The 19,250-nt window shown below is 38.3% G+C and overlaps 1 protein-coding gene across 1 annotated transcript in view; it reads left to right on the forward strand.

Annotated features, from left to right (window-relative positions):
- Positions 1-8,943, forward strand: part of kcnq3 (potassium voltage-gated channel, KQT-like subfamily, member 3) — a 98,164-nt gene extending 89,221 nt beyond the window's left edge. The window contains 9 exon segments of the mRNA XM_030160726.1: positions 1,087-1,280; positions 1,520-1,625; positions 4,411-4,542; positions 4,614-4,654; positions 4,657-4,708; positions 4,792-4,879; positions 7,306-7,417; positions 7,420-7,859; positions 7,861-8,943. Of these exon segments, the coding sequence (XP_030016586.1) occupies positions 1,087-1,280; positions 1,520-1,625; positions 4,411-4,542; positions 4,614-4,654; positions 4,657-4,708; positions 4,792-4,879; positions 7,306-7,417; positions 7,420-7,859; positions 7,861-7,971 (1,276 nt within the window). The 3' untranslated portion in view covers positions 7,972-8,943.
- Positions 8,944-19,250: the final 10,307 nt, after the last annotated feature.

Raw genomic sequence — 19,250 nt, forward strand, 5'->3', positions numbered from 1 at the left:
CTCACGTGTACTTTTTGTCCACCACACTTTGAAAACTTTCCACTGGCGCATGTGTCTTTTTGTAGCAGTTCTCCCAAGAAAAAAGGTCAGCTCCTCTGGTACAGTCTACACATGACACTATGAATAAGTCCTGCCATGCAAATGAATGCACTGTAAGCCTGGACTTTGTATTTACTAAAATGCTTGAATTACAATGTACTTGAACAATTTCAGTTTTATTCCATTACTATAAAATGTTCAGTATATTCTACTAATTTGTAGACATAGTTGAAAGTATGAAAAAGTTTAAGTTGAATGGATTTAAATCACTCAGTTTTAGTCCTGACCAGACCTTTTTATCTGTGCATTGCATTGTGGGTATTGGGCCTGTTGTTGTAAATGTGTTCTTTTTCTGTGCAGGGGTTCAGCGGGGTTGTGCTGTTAGTGTTCATTTGGACTGAATGTGTGTGTGTCAGTGTTTATTGGCCTTTTTGTGTTTGTTTTTGAACTTTTGTAGAGCTGCACCATGAGTCACAGCCAGAGGAAGAACTATGGATTCACTGTTCATCTATAAATATTTGTGTTCAATGGAAATCTTTGTTTTGCCAAATTAAAAGTACTTCCTGTACTGACTAATTACACTGAGTTAACTTCCTGTTTAACTTCCATTCATGCCAGAATATATTAAGTTGAATAGTTATACAAAGCAGGTTATATTGCAAAAGATTTAAATTTAAATCCACTTGGAACTGAGTCCAATGAACTGATGACATTAAGTCTAATGATTATATAAAGATACTGACACTGCAACACATTTTAAGTTAAATTAACTTGGCATTTAGTGTGTTGTACTTAAAATAGCAATTCCATTCAAATCAAGCATTTCCGTTTAATACACTCAAGTTGTCATTACTCATTACTGAAATTTTTTTAAGGCAACCGGTTTACTCAGGTTTTTAAAGTAAACTCAACTTATCTGGTCTTACAGTGAACAGGTTAAATACTGTTGAATACAAACTGAATACTTTTGGTTCAAATACTGGTTTCTGTCACCACACAGTATGAACCCATTTGGACGTTAACTCTTCCGTCTCGTTTCTGTTTCAGTCAGAAGCTGAGTTTACTGGAGCGTGTCCGCCTCCCGAACACCAGGCCGTCGGTCGGGACGGGGAAGAAGCTGACGGCCGACTCCATCGAAGAAAGCCCCTCGAAGGAGCCCAAACCCGCCGGCTTCAGCAACCGAGAACGTTTCCGCACCGCCTTCCGCATGAAGGCCTACACCCTCCGCCAGAGCTCCGAAGGTGAAGCGTCCAACGCCCACACATGTTTAGGTGTTACCACACAGATTGTTTCATTGTCTTTTTGTTTAGTGTTTATCCTGGTGCATGTGTTACATTTTATTTATTTTATTTTCAGCTTTTATTAATATTTTATTGTAAACCGTAAAGCACTTTGTGATTTTATCTGTGAAACGTATAAATAAAGTGTAGTTCCTTTCAGAGTGCTGTGTTGGTTCAGGTGTTGTTTGTGTTTTTTCCAGATGCCGGGGCCTTGGCAGATCCAGCCTTAGAGGACCGGGGCTTCCCCCCAGACATCCTCATGGAGGAGATGATCCCCACCCTGAAGCTCGTCATCAGGGCCGTCAGGTCTGGACACCAACCCTCTACTGACGCTTTGATCTGATCAGACCAACGGCCATGAGCTGCTGTGAAGGCATCTTCACTGGCATCTGCCATAAGAAGTTACTAATAAACAGGGCCGTTAGAACATATGGGTTCTGCAATATATCACAATATTTCCTTTCACAATCCTGTATCGACATTAAAAAGTACTGTATCGATATTTTTAGGTATTTATTCAAATGCAGATATTGTGGAGGTTCTTTTTTTTTTTTTCTTTATTGTTTATATTTTATTTTTTTATTATTTAACACTGTTTTATTAAATAATGGTTCTTTGAATCATCCTAAAAGCACATTTTACTGTCTGAGAAGCAGATGGTAGTTCCTTTGGAAACTAGGAGAATTAGAAACATTTCGTGATATAACATTAGATCCTGTTGGGATCAAATAAAAATGTGTTTAGTATTTGTACATATTTCTGCTGTAATTCAATTCTTCCAGGAAATAATCTTTGAAAAAAAAAGAAACAAACAAAAAATTGCCTTTTTAACAGTATCATGTTATATCATATAGTGATCCTAGTATTGTGATTTGTATCGTATCACCAGATTCTTGCTGATCCTACTAATAAAACTACAGACTGGATTAGTTACCTATGTAATGTTTAATGTTTTCATCGGGGTTTGTTTGACTATTAGCAAGATAACTCAAAAAGTTACAGACAGATTTTGATGAAAATTTCAGGAAATGTCGATACTGATACAAGGAACAAATGATAAAATTTTGGCGGTGATGGGGGGGGGGACTGATCTTTTGTGGCAGAGGTCTGTATCTTCCTTGGGACAATGTCTATAAAGTTTATTCAGAGTTTTGACAAATCCAGCCCCTGAAATGCAAAGCATACACTGAAGATTTTAACAATCAATGGTGTTAAAATCATTTTAGTTCAGGTTCCACATTTAGACCAATTTGATCTGAAGTGGGTCAGAACAGGAAAATACTATCAAAATAACCTATAAATAATGAGAACGACAAATTTTTGTCTTTTAATGTTAAAAAAAAAGTAGAATTAGCCTAAATGAAAATGTTTACATTTACAATTTCACCAAAAATATAAATAACCTGAACAAATATGAACAACATGAAATGTCTTCAGAGAAATAAGTATAATTTTCCAAATATTCTGCCTGTTATTAAATCTTTTATGTGTTTGTAGAAATATTCACAAATACTAAACACGTTTTTATTTGATCCCAACAGGATCTAATGCTATATCACAAAATGTTCCTGTGTTCAAACTGAAATTCTGTTTTACAGACATTACAGTTTCAGATCCTGTTCAAATGTTCAGATTCTATTAGTTCACAACTAACATCAGAACAGTATTTTTCTGCAATACCAACAAAGGAACGAACATTATTTAATTAAAGAGTGTTGAAAAAAAATAAAGAAAGAAAATATAAAGAAAAAATAAAATGTATTTTATTACGATATATTGCAGAACTGATATTTTCTTACAGCCCTAATTGGAATCATTTAATTCTTTCTAATTCCCATCCCTAATGGGGAAGTGGGTCGTGTTGGTACCGTTCTGATGTGCAGATGGTGATGTGTGCAGTGGTCGGTAAACGGGCGCGGTGCGGTGTAAACCTATAGGCCATCAGCTGACATAACGCAGGAATTCAATCTAGCGTGAGACGCCTGTGAGATGAGTGACGAGCCTGTGACAGAGCTGCATTATTTTGGCCTTGAATGGGTTCTGAATGGGACGCTGAGACCTGCAGGGTTCCGGTTTCAGGACCCAAGACTCTGTGCCAAAGGCGGACGCTTCGGTGGGGAAGAGCCAGGGTCATGTGGGACAAAAAGAAGGGCTCGGTGGGTGGCGGGGGCGGGGCAGAGGCAGCAGGGGTCACACAAAACAACATGGGTTTATTCTGAATGTGTCAAAGGTCACATGATCTACGGTCTGAAGGAGACTCGGTTCATCATTTATCAAACTGACTGACAGATTATCAGGATTATAAAACCAACCCCACAGTCTGACAACGAAAACCAGAAGGATGTGAGCACCCACAAGAAAAAATAAAAAAATAAATGAAAATTAAAACCTAAGAATATTTAGGTTAATTCTCCTGTTAATGTACAAATGAACATCTGGAGTTGGTCCCATCAGTGTCTTCAGTGGCAGCTCACATGTGCAACATGCTAATGCTAATGCTAATACTTGTAGCCATGGGAGCTGGTCCATCACAGATCAGCTCCAGTGGCAGGCTCTAGAACATCAATTTAAAGTGTTAAATAAAACATATTTTTAGTATATTTTAGTGTAATCTCGGATATTTTTTGTGTATTTTAGTATATTCTATCATATTTGTGGTGTATTCAAGGATATTTGAGTGTATTATAGGATATTTTTGTGTATTTTAGTGTATTCTAGCATTTTTTTTGTGTATTGTAGGATATTTTTGTGTATTTTAGTCTATTCTAGGATATTTGAGTGTATTCTAGGATTTTTGTGGTGTATTCTAGGATTTTTTTTGTGTATTTTAGTGTATTCTATCATATTTGTGGTGTATTCTAGGATTTTTTTGTGTATTTTAGTGTATTCTAGGATATTTGTAGTGTATTCTAGGATAATTTTTGTGTATTCTAGCATATTTTAGTGTATTCTAGGATATTTTTAGTGTATTTTAGGATATCTTTTGTTTATTTTAGCATATTTGTTTATTTCCGTGTTATAATTCATTTCTTCTTGGACAGATGGAGTTAACAGTCCTCTAAATTGGCCTTTTCCTGCTTTAACTCCTCAGGATCATGCAGTTCCTCCTCAATAAGAAGCGGTTTAAGGAAACTCTGAGGCCTTACGATGTCAAAGACGTGATCGAGCAGTACTCTGCCGGACACCTGGACATGCTCTGTCGGATTAAATATCTGCAGACCAGGTGAGTCCACCTCAGTCCACAGCCCACGTTCTTCCACAGACCTTATCTAATCCTGTTTGTCTTCCCTCAAGGATCGACATGATTCTGGCCCCCGGACCCCCCCTCACCCCAAAAACAAGAAAACCACGAAAACTCCCTTTAGCTACCCGCCCAATCAGTCGCCCAGGTACCGTACGGCTGCTTTCTGACGTTTAAGTCCTGCTGTGTTCAGTCCACGTCCACTGAGTGTCCACCCACCGTCTGTTCCAGGCACGAGTCCTACCTGGCCAAAGCCGCCTCCATGCCCGACGCTGAAGACCAAAGCATGATGGGTAGATTTGTCAGGGTGGAGAGACAGGTGAGGACTCCAACAGCACCACTGAAACACACAGTTTACTAAAAAAAACGATGAGACCATGTCAGACTGTTACTAATGTGGACGGAAACTCTGAAATCTGACCAAAGAGAAAAACGTCTTAAAGAGTCAGAAATGTCACCTTCAGCAAACCTGAATGTAAACACTGTTTACATATTTAGCATAGGTTTAGTTATTTTAGTGTATTTTAGCATATTTATAGTGTATTTTAACATATTTATAGTGGGTTTTTTTGTGTATTTTGCCATATTTTTAGTGTATTTTAGTGTATCCTAGCATAATTTTGCTGTATTTTTATTTATTTATTTATTTATTGTGTATTTTGGTGTATCCTAGCATATTTTAGTGTATTTAGTGTATTCTAGCATATTTTAATGTATTTTACCATATTTTTAGTCTATTTTAGCATATTTTTAGTGTATTTTAGTGTATCCTAGCATATTTTTTGTGTATTTTAGCATATTTATAGTGCATTTTATTGTATCCTAGCATATTTTTAGTGTATTTTAGCATATTTTTTAGTGTATTTTAGTATATTCTATCATATTTTTAGTGTATTTTTGCATATTTTTTGTGTATTTTTGCATATTTTTTAGTGTATTTTAGTGTATTCTGTTGTTTTTTTTAGTTTATTTTTGTATATTTTTAATGTATTTTAGTATATTTTTTTGTGTATTTTAGTATATTCTATCATATTTTTTGTGTATTTTAGCATATTTTTTAGTGTATTTTAGTGTATTCTGTCGTTTTTTTTAGTTTATTTTAGTATATTTTTAGTGTATTTTAGTATATTTTTAGTGTGACAATGATGCTCCACAATAATATTAAGTGACCCTTGTGAGGAAGGCTACAGGTTGTAGCTGAAACATGTCAAGGTAAAAGAATGAACTTTTTTCTATCTGTCTGACAAAAAAAGAAAAAGAAATCTTTATATTTTTACTGTATTTTAGTGTATCCTATCATATTGTTAGTGTAGTTTAGCATATTTTTAGTGTATTGTAGTATATTTTCTGTGCACTTTAGTGTATTTTTTGTGTATTTTAGTATATTCTTCTGTGTAATGTTGTGCATTGGTGTATAATAACTATGAGGTCTGTTATTTATGTGAATGTAAGGTCCAAAATTTGACCAAAGAAAAATGTTTTAAAAAGTCATAAATTTGGCCTCATCAAACCCACAGATACCCTGATTCACTTCCACACACTTTGTGTGTAATGTTCAGACAGATGTGTCCAACACAAAAGTGTGTTTGATCCACTTCATTTGAAGAAAAAAAACAACAACAGGATAGTTTGGTATTTCAGAATTGCTTTACTCTTTTCCTTCTGTCTTTTGTAAAGGTGACAGATGCTAACATTAGCTCTCGTCAAACACTTTCACAGATGTGGTTTTATTGGTTTTTGTTTTTAACTTGGTTCGATGTCTCTCTGGATTTACAGTATCCAGTGAATTTTTCAGTGAAAAGCATCATCTGTAAACGTCCCTTTAGCTTTTATCTGACCTGTGAAGCCCCTTTAAGGAGAGGAAACCAAAGCCTTTTGGAGGATGCAGGTAAAGTTTGCAGCCATGAGATCTGCTCCACCGCGGACCGACTACAGGTTTTAGAACCTCGGCTCAATTTAAAGATTGTTAAATGAACATCAATATCTTTACAAACATGGATTGGCTTTGTGATGTTGTTGAATCTACTTCATTACATCAGTAAGTCTTTAAATTATGGGATACTGTTTACACACTGTGTGAGCCTAATGCTAATGCTAATGCTAGGTACCGTGTGTATTATGGGTAAAATGCGGAGACTGAATTTCCCAACAGGGAAAATAAAGAAAGTTAGTTATAAACCAAGAGTTTAACGGTCCAGAGGTAAAGTGTAATACCTCTGATGGCCACTAGAGTCTGCTCTATAAAGGCCCATAGATTTTCATGGAAATTCTCTGTAAAAATACTAAACCAGTCTTTTTTCTCCAGGACTCATTCTGGTCTCATCCGCTTTATTTGGATCTAAAAACTGATCTGGTCCATCTGTAAATTATGGATCCATTACTAAGATTTTACAGAAAATAAAACTTTGACATCTGTCCTGTTGGCCTTTGACTGACAGGTGTGGCTGACTTTGATTTCCTGAGCATTCGTTCGCTCATGATCCCTCGTATTCACACAGCTCCGCCCCCTTTGGTCAAAAAGCCAACACGGCGACAGCCCAGAACATAAACTCATGGCTTCAGAATGAGGGTTCAGAACCGAAGGGGGGCGTGGCCATGGTTCTGTTCAGTAGTCATTCCCAGTCCATACGGAAACATCAGCGTAGGCGTTGGCAGTGTTACGGACCCGGCGTTTCGGACCCGGCATTCGTCCCGGTTTGTACAGTGTCCTAAATGCCTCAGCTGGTTTCTCGTGTCTCTGTTCAGGTGGAGGACATGGAGAAGAAGCTGGACTTCCTGGTGGACATGCACATCCAGCACACCGAGCACCTGCAGGTGGACTCCGCCGGCGCCGCCCACATGACCTTAGAGACCTGCGACCCGACGGCGGCGGCGAGATCCGGCGGCTTTTCTTTAACTACGCCGAGGCGTTCCCGCACATGACGTACCAGGTGCCTGTGAGCAAGGTGAACGGCAGGGGGGGGGGTAGCGGGCCTCCGGACCACCGGCCCCCGCCGCCGTCACACCCACGCCACGCCCCCGCCGCCATTCCCACCTACACGGAGCGGCCCACCGTGTTGCCCATCAGCTCCTTGCAGGACTTGTCGGCGGGGCTGGGCAGGACCACAGGGGGGGGGCGGGGGGGCGACTCACCGCTGTCTATGCTGTCGGTGAACCACGAGGAGCTGGAGCGCTCGCCCAGCGGCTTCAGTATCTCTGGAGAGAAGGAGGCGGAGGAAGGGGTGGAGCTGACAACGGGGGCAGGGCCGGCGACCGGAGACGCCAGCTGGACGCGACCCAGACCCAGCTACCTGGCGGAGGGGGGAGACGGACACGGACACGGACCCGTTCACGCCCAGCGGGGGGGGGCCTCTGCCGCTGTCGACCACGGGGGAGGGCTTCGGCGACGCCGTGTGGAGCACGCCGCCCTGAGGGGGAGGGGCTTTGTCTGTCAACCCTCCTCCTGAAGCGATCTGACCTTAAGCCAACCCATGCCTCTATAGACCCACGTCAGTCTGGGTCAAAGCCACGCCCCTGGACCGAACCACGTGGAGGGAACGGGGGTGTGAAGTCCGCCTTGATGCTGCGAGGCCGGCGCCGTCCAGTCAGAGCCACGGCGTGGAGAAAAGACGGGAAAGCGGAGCGTTTGTAAAGTAGAACCCTGTACAGAACATTAATCAACATACTATATACACCCAAAGCTTTATCGCTGCAAAGCCAACGCACTGCATGTGACGCATGCGATTTTTAGTGTAGACACTGCGAAGTTCAGGATTTCAGGAAACAGAAAAAGAGGTCGAATGGATACATTTACCTGCTATGCCATTTTCTAACACGTATTTTTTTATATGAATACATTCTCATTGTTTTTTGCATGGTCTGCATGATGATGCACCATCATAGAGGAGGGGGAGGGGCGAACTGGAACCAAAAGTCTCCTGTCTGTCTGATCCGTGTGTATGTGTGTGTGTGTGTATGTGTGTGTGTATTTGTTTGTGTGTTTGTCGTGGGACTCTGGTAACGCAGGAAGCTGTGTTTCTTCACTTTTACACTGTTTTTTTTTTTTTTTACGCTGTTTTATTTTTTTGTCCAACGCTCAGTCGTTTCGTGCTCTCCAGTCGTACGTCACCACTTTATGCACAAACTTTCCACTTGAACAAAGACACTCAGAATTTGAAACACTAAATCTCAGCTGCTTTGTTGGCACATGAATTCAGGGATATAAAACCGCTTGGACTTAAAACCCTCAACTTTATCAATCAGTCAGAAAATAACAAATTATGGAGCCGAATGTTGTGTTCAGACCAAACTTGAAGCCATCTTTTGCCTCAGGTGTATTTGTGGTGTATTTTGTAACCTGAGAATAATCACCACTGCGGTTCGTAGGGAAGTCTAACAGTATCTGGTGCAACAGTTGGGTTCTCCATCCTTCTCCTTTACGATCTGTGTCATTTTCTGTAACTTTTACCATCTCATCTGTTCGTGCCTGGAAGACATTTTGCTGGTTGTTGAAACTACTCCTCAACATCAGTAATTTTATAAATTATGGCATAGACCAGGGCTGTCAAACTCATTTTAGTTCAGTTCCACATTCAGCTAAATTTGATCTGCAGTGGGCCGAACCAGTAAAATAATAACAGAATAATATGTTAATAATGTCAACTCCAAACATTTCTCAGTGTTTTACAGTGAAAAAAGTACAATTACATAATGAAAATGTTTACGTCTATAAACTATCCTTTCAAACAATGTGAATAACATGAACAAACAAAAAAAAATTGTAATTTTAACATTATTCTGCTTTAGTTTATCGTTTCCACATGTACATAGTAACTTCCAGATCACAGTGGATCTACAGATACACAAAATATTTAGTAAAAGGTGTAATATTATTAAAATTCTACTTCTCTTAAAACATTTCAGGTTGTATTTACATTTACAAAGAGAAAAAATTGAGTTGTGAGTATTTATAGGTTATTATGAGATTGAATTGGTCTGAATGTGGAACCTGAACTAAAAGGATTGTTAATATCTTCAGTGTAATTTTTGCATTTCACAAATTCATCCCAGGGGCCGGACTGGACCCTTGGCGAGCCGGATTTGGCCCCTGGGCCGCATGTTTGACACCTGTGGAATAGTGTTTACATAGTGCGTTAGCTGTGTGCTAATGCTAATGCTAGATATTGTGTGTATTATGGGTAAAATGCAGAGACTGAATTTCCCTACAGCGATGATGAAGCAAATTTGTTTTATACCAAGAATGTAACGGTTCAGAGGTTAAGTGTAATACCACAGATGGCCACGAGATGCTGCTGCATAAAATCCGGGCTCCCACAGATTTACACTGTATTTCTCTGTAAAAAATACTAAGCCAGTCATTTTTCTCCAGGACTCATTCTAGTCTCATCCAGTTTATGTGGATCTATAAACTGATCTGGTCCGTCTTTAAATTATTGACCCATTACTTGTTTTCCAGAACATTTTTTATGGATTTTGTGCCAGCATCAAACAGTGAAAATGAACAATAAAATACTAAAGGCAAGGAACAGGAACAGAGCCATATTAAAAAGAAAAGAGAAAGGAAAAAAAGGGTTGACACATGTAGGGATGTTCCGATCCAAGCTACAGATTGGTGTCGGCTGCTGATCTGCCATTTTTTAGAAGATGAAATTGGATTTAGTCACGAGATCGGGTCGATCCGGACCTGGTTCTGTGGGGGTGAAGAAACATCCTGCCCCGTCAAATTAAAGTTTCTGAAGTTAGGGAAAAGGAAAATTAGCTGCACATCAGTGGGAGGCTTAGACGAATTAGTAAAACGTCTATAGGTTTCGCTTTCACTTTAAGGTCCGCTACTGATGCACGAATCGTTTTTTTTTAACCTGTGGGGTTTGGTAGTTTGGACATCTTCCATTTTGAGCTTTGATTGACAGTATCTGACGCAGTCGTTTGGTTTCTCCGTCCCATTCTCAAACTTTTACAATCTCATCTGACCACGCCCACGTGAGCGGTGTGTTGATTCTTCTTTCTTCTTCCGAAGTTTAATATTCATTTCTGTGACGTCGGCAGAACCTCCAGCTGATTGGCTGTTTCTCACCTTATATTTAACAGCGTCGGGCCCAAAATTTGCTTTATTTTTGGTCTGAACACATGCAACACCCACTGGAATTCTACATAAAAACGATAAAAAAAAGTAGCATCCGGTCGCTTGAATTTTTAGTTGTTTATGAGTTTTTATCAATTGATCAGCTGAGCAATAAAAGCCCCAACGTTATAATATTAAAACCAGAGACTGTATTAGAACAAAAACTGCGACTCTGGAAAAGTGAAGCTAAAATATCACAGTTAACGGAGTTTCAATGTTCAATGGAGAAGTAAAGCAGGAACACGATGCTCTTTTATCTGTTTACATCTAAGCCTCATTAAAAACAGACTGATAGAACAGAACTGAATAACCAGACACGATAACTGTTAATTAGTTTTGAAGAAGGGGGCGTGGCTTCTGACCTACATTACAGACAAACACATGTCTTTACTCAGGCTGAGTATCAAAACACGGCAGAATGTGGCTGTTTTTAGTAGAAAAGTAGAAATAAAGCAAAGAATCCTCATCAAGGATTCACCACTGGGTCGACCTTTTAATAACGTCCGTTGCTTTCTGTTCCTGCATTTTGGGTTTTTTTTTGTTATTTATCCACTCAACAAGGAAAGTTTCACCAGAAATATAAAACAGTTCCTTTATAGAGGGTCTGCACGTGACGTCACTGCTAGCAGAAGTCACAGCGGTTCCGCCCACTGAGTGGCAGAAAGAGGGAGATGAGTGACAGCGTTGGCTTCAATACTGTCTAAACTGAAGAACAATATTTTATAAAAAATGGGGCAGAGCTGTTGTGAAATTGACTGTATGAACAGGTTCTTAAAGCAGTGGGAGCTATTGTTTTACAGACACCGAAAGACAAAGAAAAGAGAAGGAGATGGATCCACAAATCCAGGAAACCAAACCTAGATCTGTGGATCCTGTTTGGTGTCAGCTAACATTCATTTATGCTGTATTTTTGGGTCCAATCAGACCTGAAATGACCTATTGTTTTGGCTAACGTTACTTCTTAGTGCAGCTCTTGGTTTCATGATCAGATCTTTCCTGGTTTTTGTCTTCATTTTGTGATTGTGAACCTTGTGCTCCTACATGATTAGTAAACTAACTGAAACTGAGGCTAACCTAGTTTTACAAATACAGGGGAACTGGAGAATAAAGCTACGATGGAGTATTAGGGCCACATGAGAAAAGAAAAACACTGGGCACTACGAGAATAAAGTCATAAAATATCGATATAAAACCTGTAATTTTATGAGAATAAAGTCGTAGTTATAAAAAAAACCTCATAATTTAACAAAAATTTCATTCGTTTATGAGATTAAAGTCATCATATTCCGACAATAAAGCCATAATATTACCAGAATAATGTGTTAATTTAAAAAAAGGTGGTAAAAATCTCCTAATTTCCCAGAATGCAGTGGTGCCCTGCTGGTCCACAGCAGTAGTATCTGTGTTGGATAAAGGACTGGATCTGAACTAGACTCAGTAAATCTGCTCAGTCCCAGTAGATCCTGCATATATTCACTGGGGTCAGTCCACGGTCTACTGGAAATGCACTTTGGATCAGCTGGTTCTGGGCCCTAGTTTTGGATCCTTTGGATCAGCTGGTTCTGGGCCCTAGTTTTGGACCCTTTGGATCAGCTGGTTCTGGGCCCTAGTTTTGGACCCTGGCTGTCAGTCCTGATGAAACCATGTATATTTGTTTCAGGTCCAAATAGCGCTGATCCCCTCCCCCCTGGATCAGGTCTGGATCCTCCATTTGTGTCCACATGTCAGTGTTCATGGACCACTTGTTCTTTGGTAGCTGGTACAGATCCATGTCCAGTCCAACTGTCCTTCATTTAATTTCAGATTTCACATGTTCCTTTTCTCTGGCTGTGTTTACTGCTATACTCCGTCATGTTGAGCAGGTTGGTTTAAGACACTCAGTCTGACTTAGAGGGGCGTGGCCTGGGGGGGAAGTGACGTATGTGCAGACCCTCTATTAAAGTCTTCTTCTGACCACATCCATCCACCAGGGGGCGACAGAGATATTTTGGCTTCACTTAAGGACGTTGTTGTAATTTTTATCTACAGTCTCTGATTTACATGCAATGAATTCACCACCTATCAACGTGATCACTGGTTGATCACCTGCACATCCAACCCCATCTAGTGTGTCTGAAATCTGGTCCAATTCTAGGGTTTAGTTCAAAAATAATCCGACTTGTAAATACACATGTACACGTTTCCTCAAACATGGAAAGAAAACTCAATATATTTTATATTTCCGAGTCCATTTTCACGCTGGAATGTCCACATCTGAACACAAACACGTCTAGGATTCATCTGATTGGCTGCAGAGGTTTACCCAACTGTTTCTGCACATGTAAACGCACCACACCCCCCAACAGCTTGAACAGCATTTACTACTTTAGATTTAGGACGACACTGATACTGAATGTACGCCCTGAGCTCCTATATCTACACACAGTTATTCAGCATGATGAACACGTTTTACAGAAGAGCTTCCACACCGGGCTTCAGCCGACTGCAGCACATCAACACCATCAGTAGTCGCTTTTCCATCAGACATCTGCACAAAACTTTACCCATATTTACTAAATGTCGAAAAAACAGAAGTGCGTAATGTCGGTTTTTCCATTAAATCACAAATGCGATGATTTGTTTATTTATTATCGTGAGATGACACAAGAAGTCATTCCATAAACATGTCGACAAATGTAAATATGGTGTTGATTTACAGATATATTCATTATTATTATATATTACCACTCTATGTCCTACTAAATTAAAAATTATTGGGTTTCCTGGTGTGTCCTACAGAAGCATATTACATTCACACAAAAAAATAAAAATTTGGCTGTTTTTCCACATTAACGAGATGCTTTTTTCTGAAAAAATTTAAATTCGGCTGTTTTTCTGAATTAATGAGATAATTATCTCGTAAAAACAGAGCCGAATTTTTATTTTTTTTCAGAAAACAGTATCTCGTTAATTTGAAAAAAACAGAGTCAAATTTGTTTTTTTTTGTGTAAATGCAATACGCTTCCATAGTGTTCACACATACAACACACGTTTCTTCTTCTTCTTCTCTTGTTGTAATGTCCGGCAGCATCCGTTTTTTTAATTCACCTGGCTCTAGTTGCGAAAAAAGGTCTTTCCATTACAGTTTTGCGTGATATTCCAAATTGCACTACACCCAAAAAACCACCTCTTGCCAGCACAAAAAACTTTTAATCGAAAATGAGACTTTTAGCAAAATTGTCATATTTCCATTAGGTGAATTTTGCGCAGTTTGAGGGTCAATGGAAAAAAGAGTAGTGTGTTATATGTTTGGTTTGGACTAAACACAATTCAACTGGCATCCAAGTGAAAAAGTCTGAAGAAAAACTACTCAGTATGAAGTTAAAAAACAGAAATAAAAAACAACCTAAATTGAATGTGTATCATCTAAAATAATGTAATAATCTAATTTCACCCCTTATAGTCTGATACACTCAGGTGTAAATACACATAATATGCATGATTTTTCTCATTAAGATGCAGAAATAATTCATTAACGCCGATATCACGGAACAAAAAGTGACCGAACTTTTGGTCTGAGTGAAAATGAAGCCAAACTGTGGCATCATGTTGCTGACAGGACAGCTGCACCTAAAAAAAGTCAGGAACTGATTCTAGGTTTTTATTGCATGAAGGTTTTATGTGTTTTAAACCTCCTAAACAACCAAAACACAGACGTTACAATCTGTGGCTTAATATCATTTACTGTGAGCAGCAAATGAAACACTGTCCACATGCAATGGGCTGCAAAACAAGAAAATAAAACAAGCAAAAACTATTTTAATTTAATGCAATTAAACATCTGTACATGGTCTTATAACTAAAACTAAAGTTCAGTTAAAACACCCAGAATGTTTGCTAATGTTAGCCACATTAGCTAACCTCTGCAGTGATTCTGCAGAGGTTCCTGCTAGCCTTACCCAGCTAATGCTAATTAGAGGGTTTCTACATTACCCCAGGTTATCGTTACTATCAAATACTGAATTTACCTGGTGGACTTTGGCGTAACAGTCTTAGTGGTGTTTAACAGAAGTTTCATGAACACCAGCCTTTCACAGCAGATTCAGGCTTAGATTTCACAACAAACTCGGAAGTTCTAACAAAACTTTAAATTCTTGTCACAGATGATTGACATTGTCTGTATGTGACTATTAATACTGTTACTAGTCCGTGTATGAGGTAAATCAGTGCTTGTAATATTTTGTACAGTGACGTCAAAAAACTATTATGCACTGATGCTAAGTTCCTAACGTTGAGTGTGTTAGTGAAATCTACCCACATTAGCTCATTTTAGCAGTGACGTGAGCTAATTTGTATTGAATTATAAGGACTGCCAGATAATTAGCCCAGCTAGCGCTAATTAGGGTGTTTAGATATAATGCAAGATAACATTATTGTTTTTCAACCAATTCTATGTGAACATTTATCAAATAGCAGAAATTACTGGATGGACTGTATCTTAACAGTCTGAGTTGGTGGTGTTCAATTTAAATTTCAAGACTCAAACAATGTACACTGGCCTTGTTAGCAGCTAACATGAGCTTACTCGTATTGGATTTTATAGCCTGTTAGTGAGCTGTCAAATTAGCTCAGCTAGCACTAATTAGATTAGACAAATACTTTGTTAGAACTAGCAGGAAATTCACAATCCTTTGGAAAGAATTTTGAATTACTGTTGACCTACAAACTATGTGAACATTTATCAAATAGCAGAGATTACTGGATGGGCTGTAGCATAACAGTCTGAGTTGGTTGCGTTTAATGTAAATTTCAACTATGTACACCGGCCTTGTTAATAGCTAAAATGAGATAACTTGTATTGAATTATATGGTCTGTCAGTTAACCAGGTAAGTAGCCCAGCTAGCGCTAATTAGGGTGTTTAGGTATTATGCAAATACGACTTTATTGTTTTCCAACAAACTCTATGTGAACATTTATCAAATAGCAGAAATAACTTGGTGGCTTTAAATCCATAATAGTGATGTTTAAGTTAACATTAGCTCACTAGCCTCTCATGGACATGCTTTACTGAAGATCGCAATGAAAACCCAAGACTTCACAAAAGTACAATTAATAGAAGCAATTTGTGCTTTCTGCAGCTCGGACTAAAGCCTGGTGTGGAAACATCTAACCTGTGAAACGCACAAAATGAACCAAACATCTATTCTTCATATTATCTAATGTATTCTATTCAACTCAATATTTATCTCCTGATTATTATTATTATTATTATTATTATTATTATTATGGTGACTTCTGTTGCAATGCAGATCCACATTGTCAGACATTTGCGGACGTACCTGATGCTCTATCCCTGCAGTCATTGGTTCATGGTGCCTCTGAAGCGCAGAATGCCTCCACTCATTCTGTATTTAGTGTTTCAGTGTCACTTCATGTCACTCGCTGGATTTCTGAATGTGAACTCTGATCTTATCTTTTGTCTTTTCTGGAACTCGTCCAGTTCAGCTTTTTATATCAAATACTGTTTTATAGCTTTGTGATGGTTTCAGCTCATTCAGACTTCAGCTGCACAGGAATGCAAAAGTTGTAACGTTGCACTTCTCGTCTTATTTTCCACCTGTTTTTTTATCTCACTGCTCACATTTTAAAGATTTTCGCTTCATTAAAGCGTCCGTTTATGTCACGTGTTGCCATGTCACATTGACAGAAATGACCGTACACTTGTTTCTGTCACTAACAGCTACAGTTACTTCCATTTTTAATGATTAAAACCTGTATTGCTTCCTTCTAAATTAGCAGGCATGTATCAATTTAGAAAAATCACTGCTAATACATTATAAAAGTATTGGTATGTTTATATTTACGCAGCAAATTACTGTTAAAACTTACTATTTATAGAGAATAAATTGTCTTCCAAGACACAAAAATTACACTGGAATAAAGTGATGCTAGCAGACACATAATATTTATAATTTTATCTATAATAACATTATATTTTTCAGCAAAAAACTGATAAATTCACTGAAAATGTAAACCTGAAACAATATTCTTAGCACAATAAGGATGCATACGTCTGTTCTGACATCTATTTTTAAATCATTGAGTGGTTTTTAACCTTACTTTTTATTAAAATAACACAATGTGTAAGTAGCCATCATCTCATTTCACTTAAAGCAAGTCATCTGATAAAGACGCCAATTTTTGAGACAAATTAGATGTCGAACAAAGAGCTAGCATTACTTTGAACAGTGTCAACCTGGTTTGGATTCCTTTGATTTCCCATCCATGTGGGGGTGTGTCTCTTAAATGACATGTTGTGTTGTTTTTTTTGTGGGTTTTGTCACTGTTCGACACCTGATACTTTCATGTTTGGTTTCTCTGTGAAGGCTTTGTGCTGTTTGTGGCATCATCTTGTTCCACGTTATCAACTTTCTATCGTGACTTTTAATTTTCAAAGTTGTTGTTTAAAGGGAAGTACTCAAATTATGTCAAAAACTCTCGTCTGAAGTAAAAAGGTGAGAATTTCACTAAACAAGTGTTAGGAAAAGGCCGACTCATGCAGATATTGTTTAATGCACAACTGAAACACAACTTTGGCCTTTGGATGTTTGTTGGCATTGATTTTGTTCTTGTTCAAAGTGATTTTTCTGAAAAGCTCCAAAATGCTTGGCTCTTGGGACAAAAACACATCTGATGCTAAAAACGACTAAACATCTAAAAGATTCATCAAGTAAACGTCAAATTAACAAAGAATGAGGTGAGTTGAATGATGTGAACTTTTTAGTTGCAGTGGTGTGAGTTTGGGAAACGTTCAAAAGGATTTGGTTTTAACTAGATCACGAATGCGTTTTCTGACCTTTACACTAATTAAGTGTGATTTTAAACCTGTTCCATCTTTATTTTTAGTGAATTTAAAGGACATTCGCTAGAGTCATTGGTTAATTTAAGGTTTCTACTGGTTTCTTCTTCTTTGTCCTTATTGTATTTTCACCTTTTATCAACCTCATCCTGAGATTCTTTTCTGACGATAAGCTCTAAAACACCAGAACCGCATTTCCACCAATGACAGAACCAGGTTTGTTCTGGTTCTTAAACTGAACTCAGATCTGAAACCAAAGTATTTGGATGAAAATAATTGGAATCTAAAGCTCAAACGTTGGTTTGAAGCAGGGAAAACCGGCGCTGTTGAGCAAAATGAAATGATTATCATTAAGGTGACAGTTTGTAGAATTGGATTTAATTCTATGGTAGAGATAAAAAAAAAAAAAAAAGTCCAGTCATTTCTATTTGTCCTAAACCAGAAACAAAGGACCAAGGCTCCTGTAGTCCAACAGGGATTTTTACCATTTCAAAAATTAATTAAATTTTTTTCTTAAAAAAAATCAATATTTCTCAATTCTTTGATCAAACCTGGTGGACCTTACCCCATTGAACCTCTGCTGTGAATTTCAATTGATTGTGGCTGATGGTTTTTGAGAAGAGGTTTCTAGAAATCTGGACATAGATGACCTTGGGTTTGACCTTTCAGGGTCACTCAAGGTCAAAGGTCATAGCACCAAATGAAAGCCCATACGTGACTTCCTATCTATTGTCAATAGTAATTATATCAATATTTTCAACTGTTTCGAAGTTGTAGCACTTTGAAATGTGTCCCATTATAAACCAATGGGGATTTTTAAAAATTTAAACATTCATATAAAATTCAAAAATCAATATTTCTCAATTCTTTGAACAAACTTGGTTGACCTGACCCCAAAGATGGTCCACAAGAAATATCAAGTCATTCTGACCGACGGTTTTGAGAAGAAGATTCTTTAATAATTGTTAACAGATGCAGATGGTCGACACTGGTACCAAACATCCATCGAACCATCGGACGAAAAAGTAAAAAACAACCACAGATTTTGTTGTTAAGATGGTTCAGATACAAAATGGTGGAAATGCGGGTTAGTGGTGCCCCAAAACAGAGCTAATGTGTTGAAACAGGAGCAGCCTTCAGCAAAAAGTCACAATTTAAATGAATTTAGCGTCGACCTAAAGTTTGGAGTCAGTCCTGGTTTGTTTTGGTTAAAACCAGCCTCGCCCCAAATCTGGATCAAACAAAGCCATAATTGCAACAGTCACCGAACTTTTCCAACACTTTCCCGCCCTCTTCTGTGTTTGTTTGTGTGTTGTTTGTTTCATGCCTTGTCGACTGTATGTACATCGAGCACTTTATGGCATCGTGTAGTCAAAGGGGGCGCTAGTGTTCGCTGTGATTTCTGTCTTTATTTTTTTTTCGTATTCACTGTAACTTCAAACCGAGTGATGCACTGATCCACACATTCTGCATAAAAACACATTTCATGGACATTTTGATCGCTACAGATTATTTGTGCCTTGGCCTTTTACAGTTTTACAGATTTTTTTAATGTGATATTTTCTCTTTTTAATAAAGTCATGCTTTTGTTGCCGTGGCTACGGAAACGAACCACAAAGCTGTCGGTAAATCTGCGTAAACGACGACTGCATTTACAACATCTGACACATTCCACTTTTGGCATACTTACTTTTTAAAAATACTTACATTTTTATTGATATTTTCAACAT

Source organism: Sphaeramia orbicularis, chromosome 17 (assembly GCF_902148855.1).
Source record: "Sphaeramia orbicularis chromosome 17, fSphaOr1.1, whole genome shotgun sequence".
NCBI lineage: Eukaryota > Metazoa > Chordata > Actinopteri > Kurtiformes > Apogonidae > Sphaeramia > Sphaeramia orbicularis.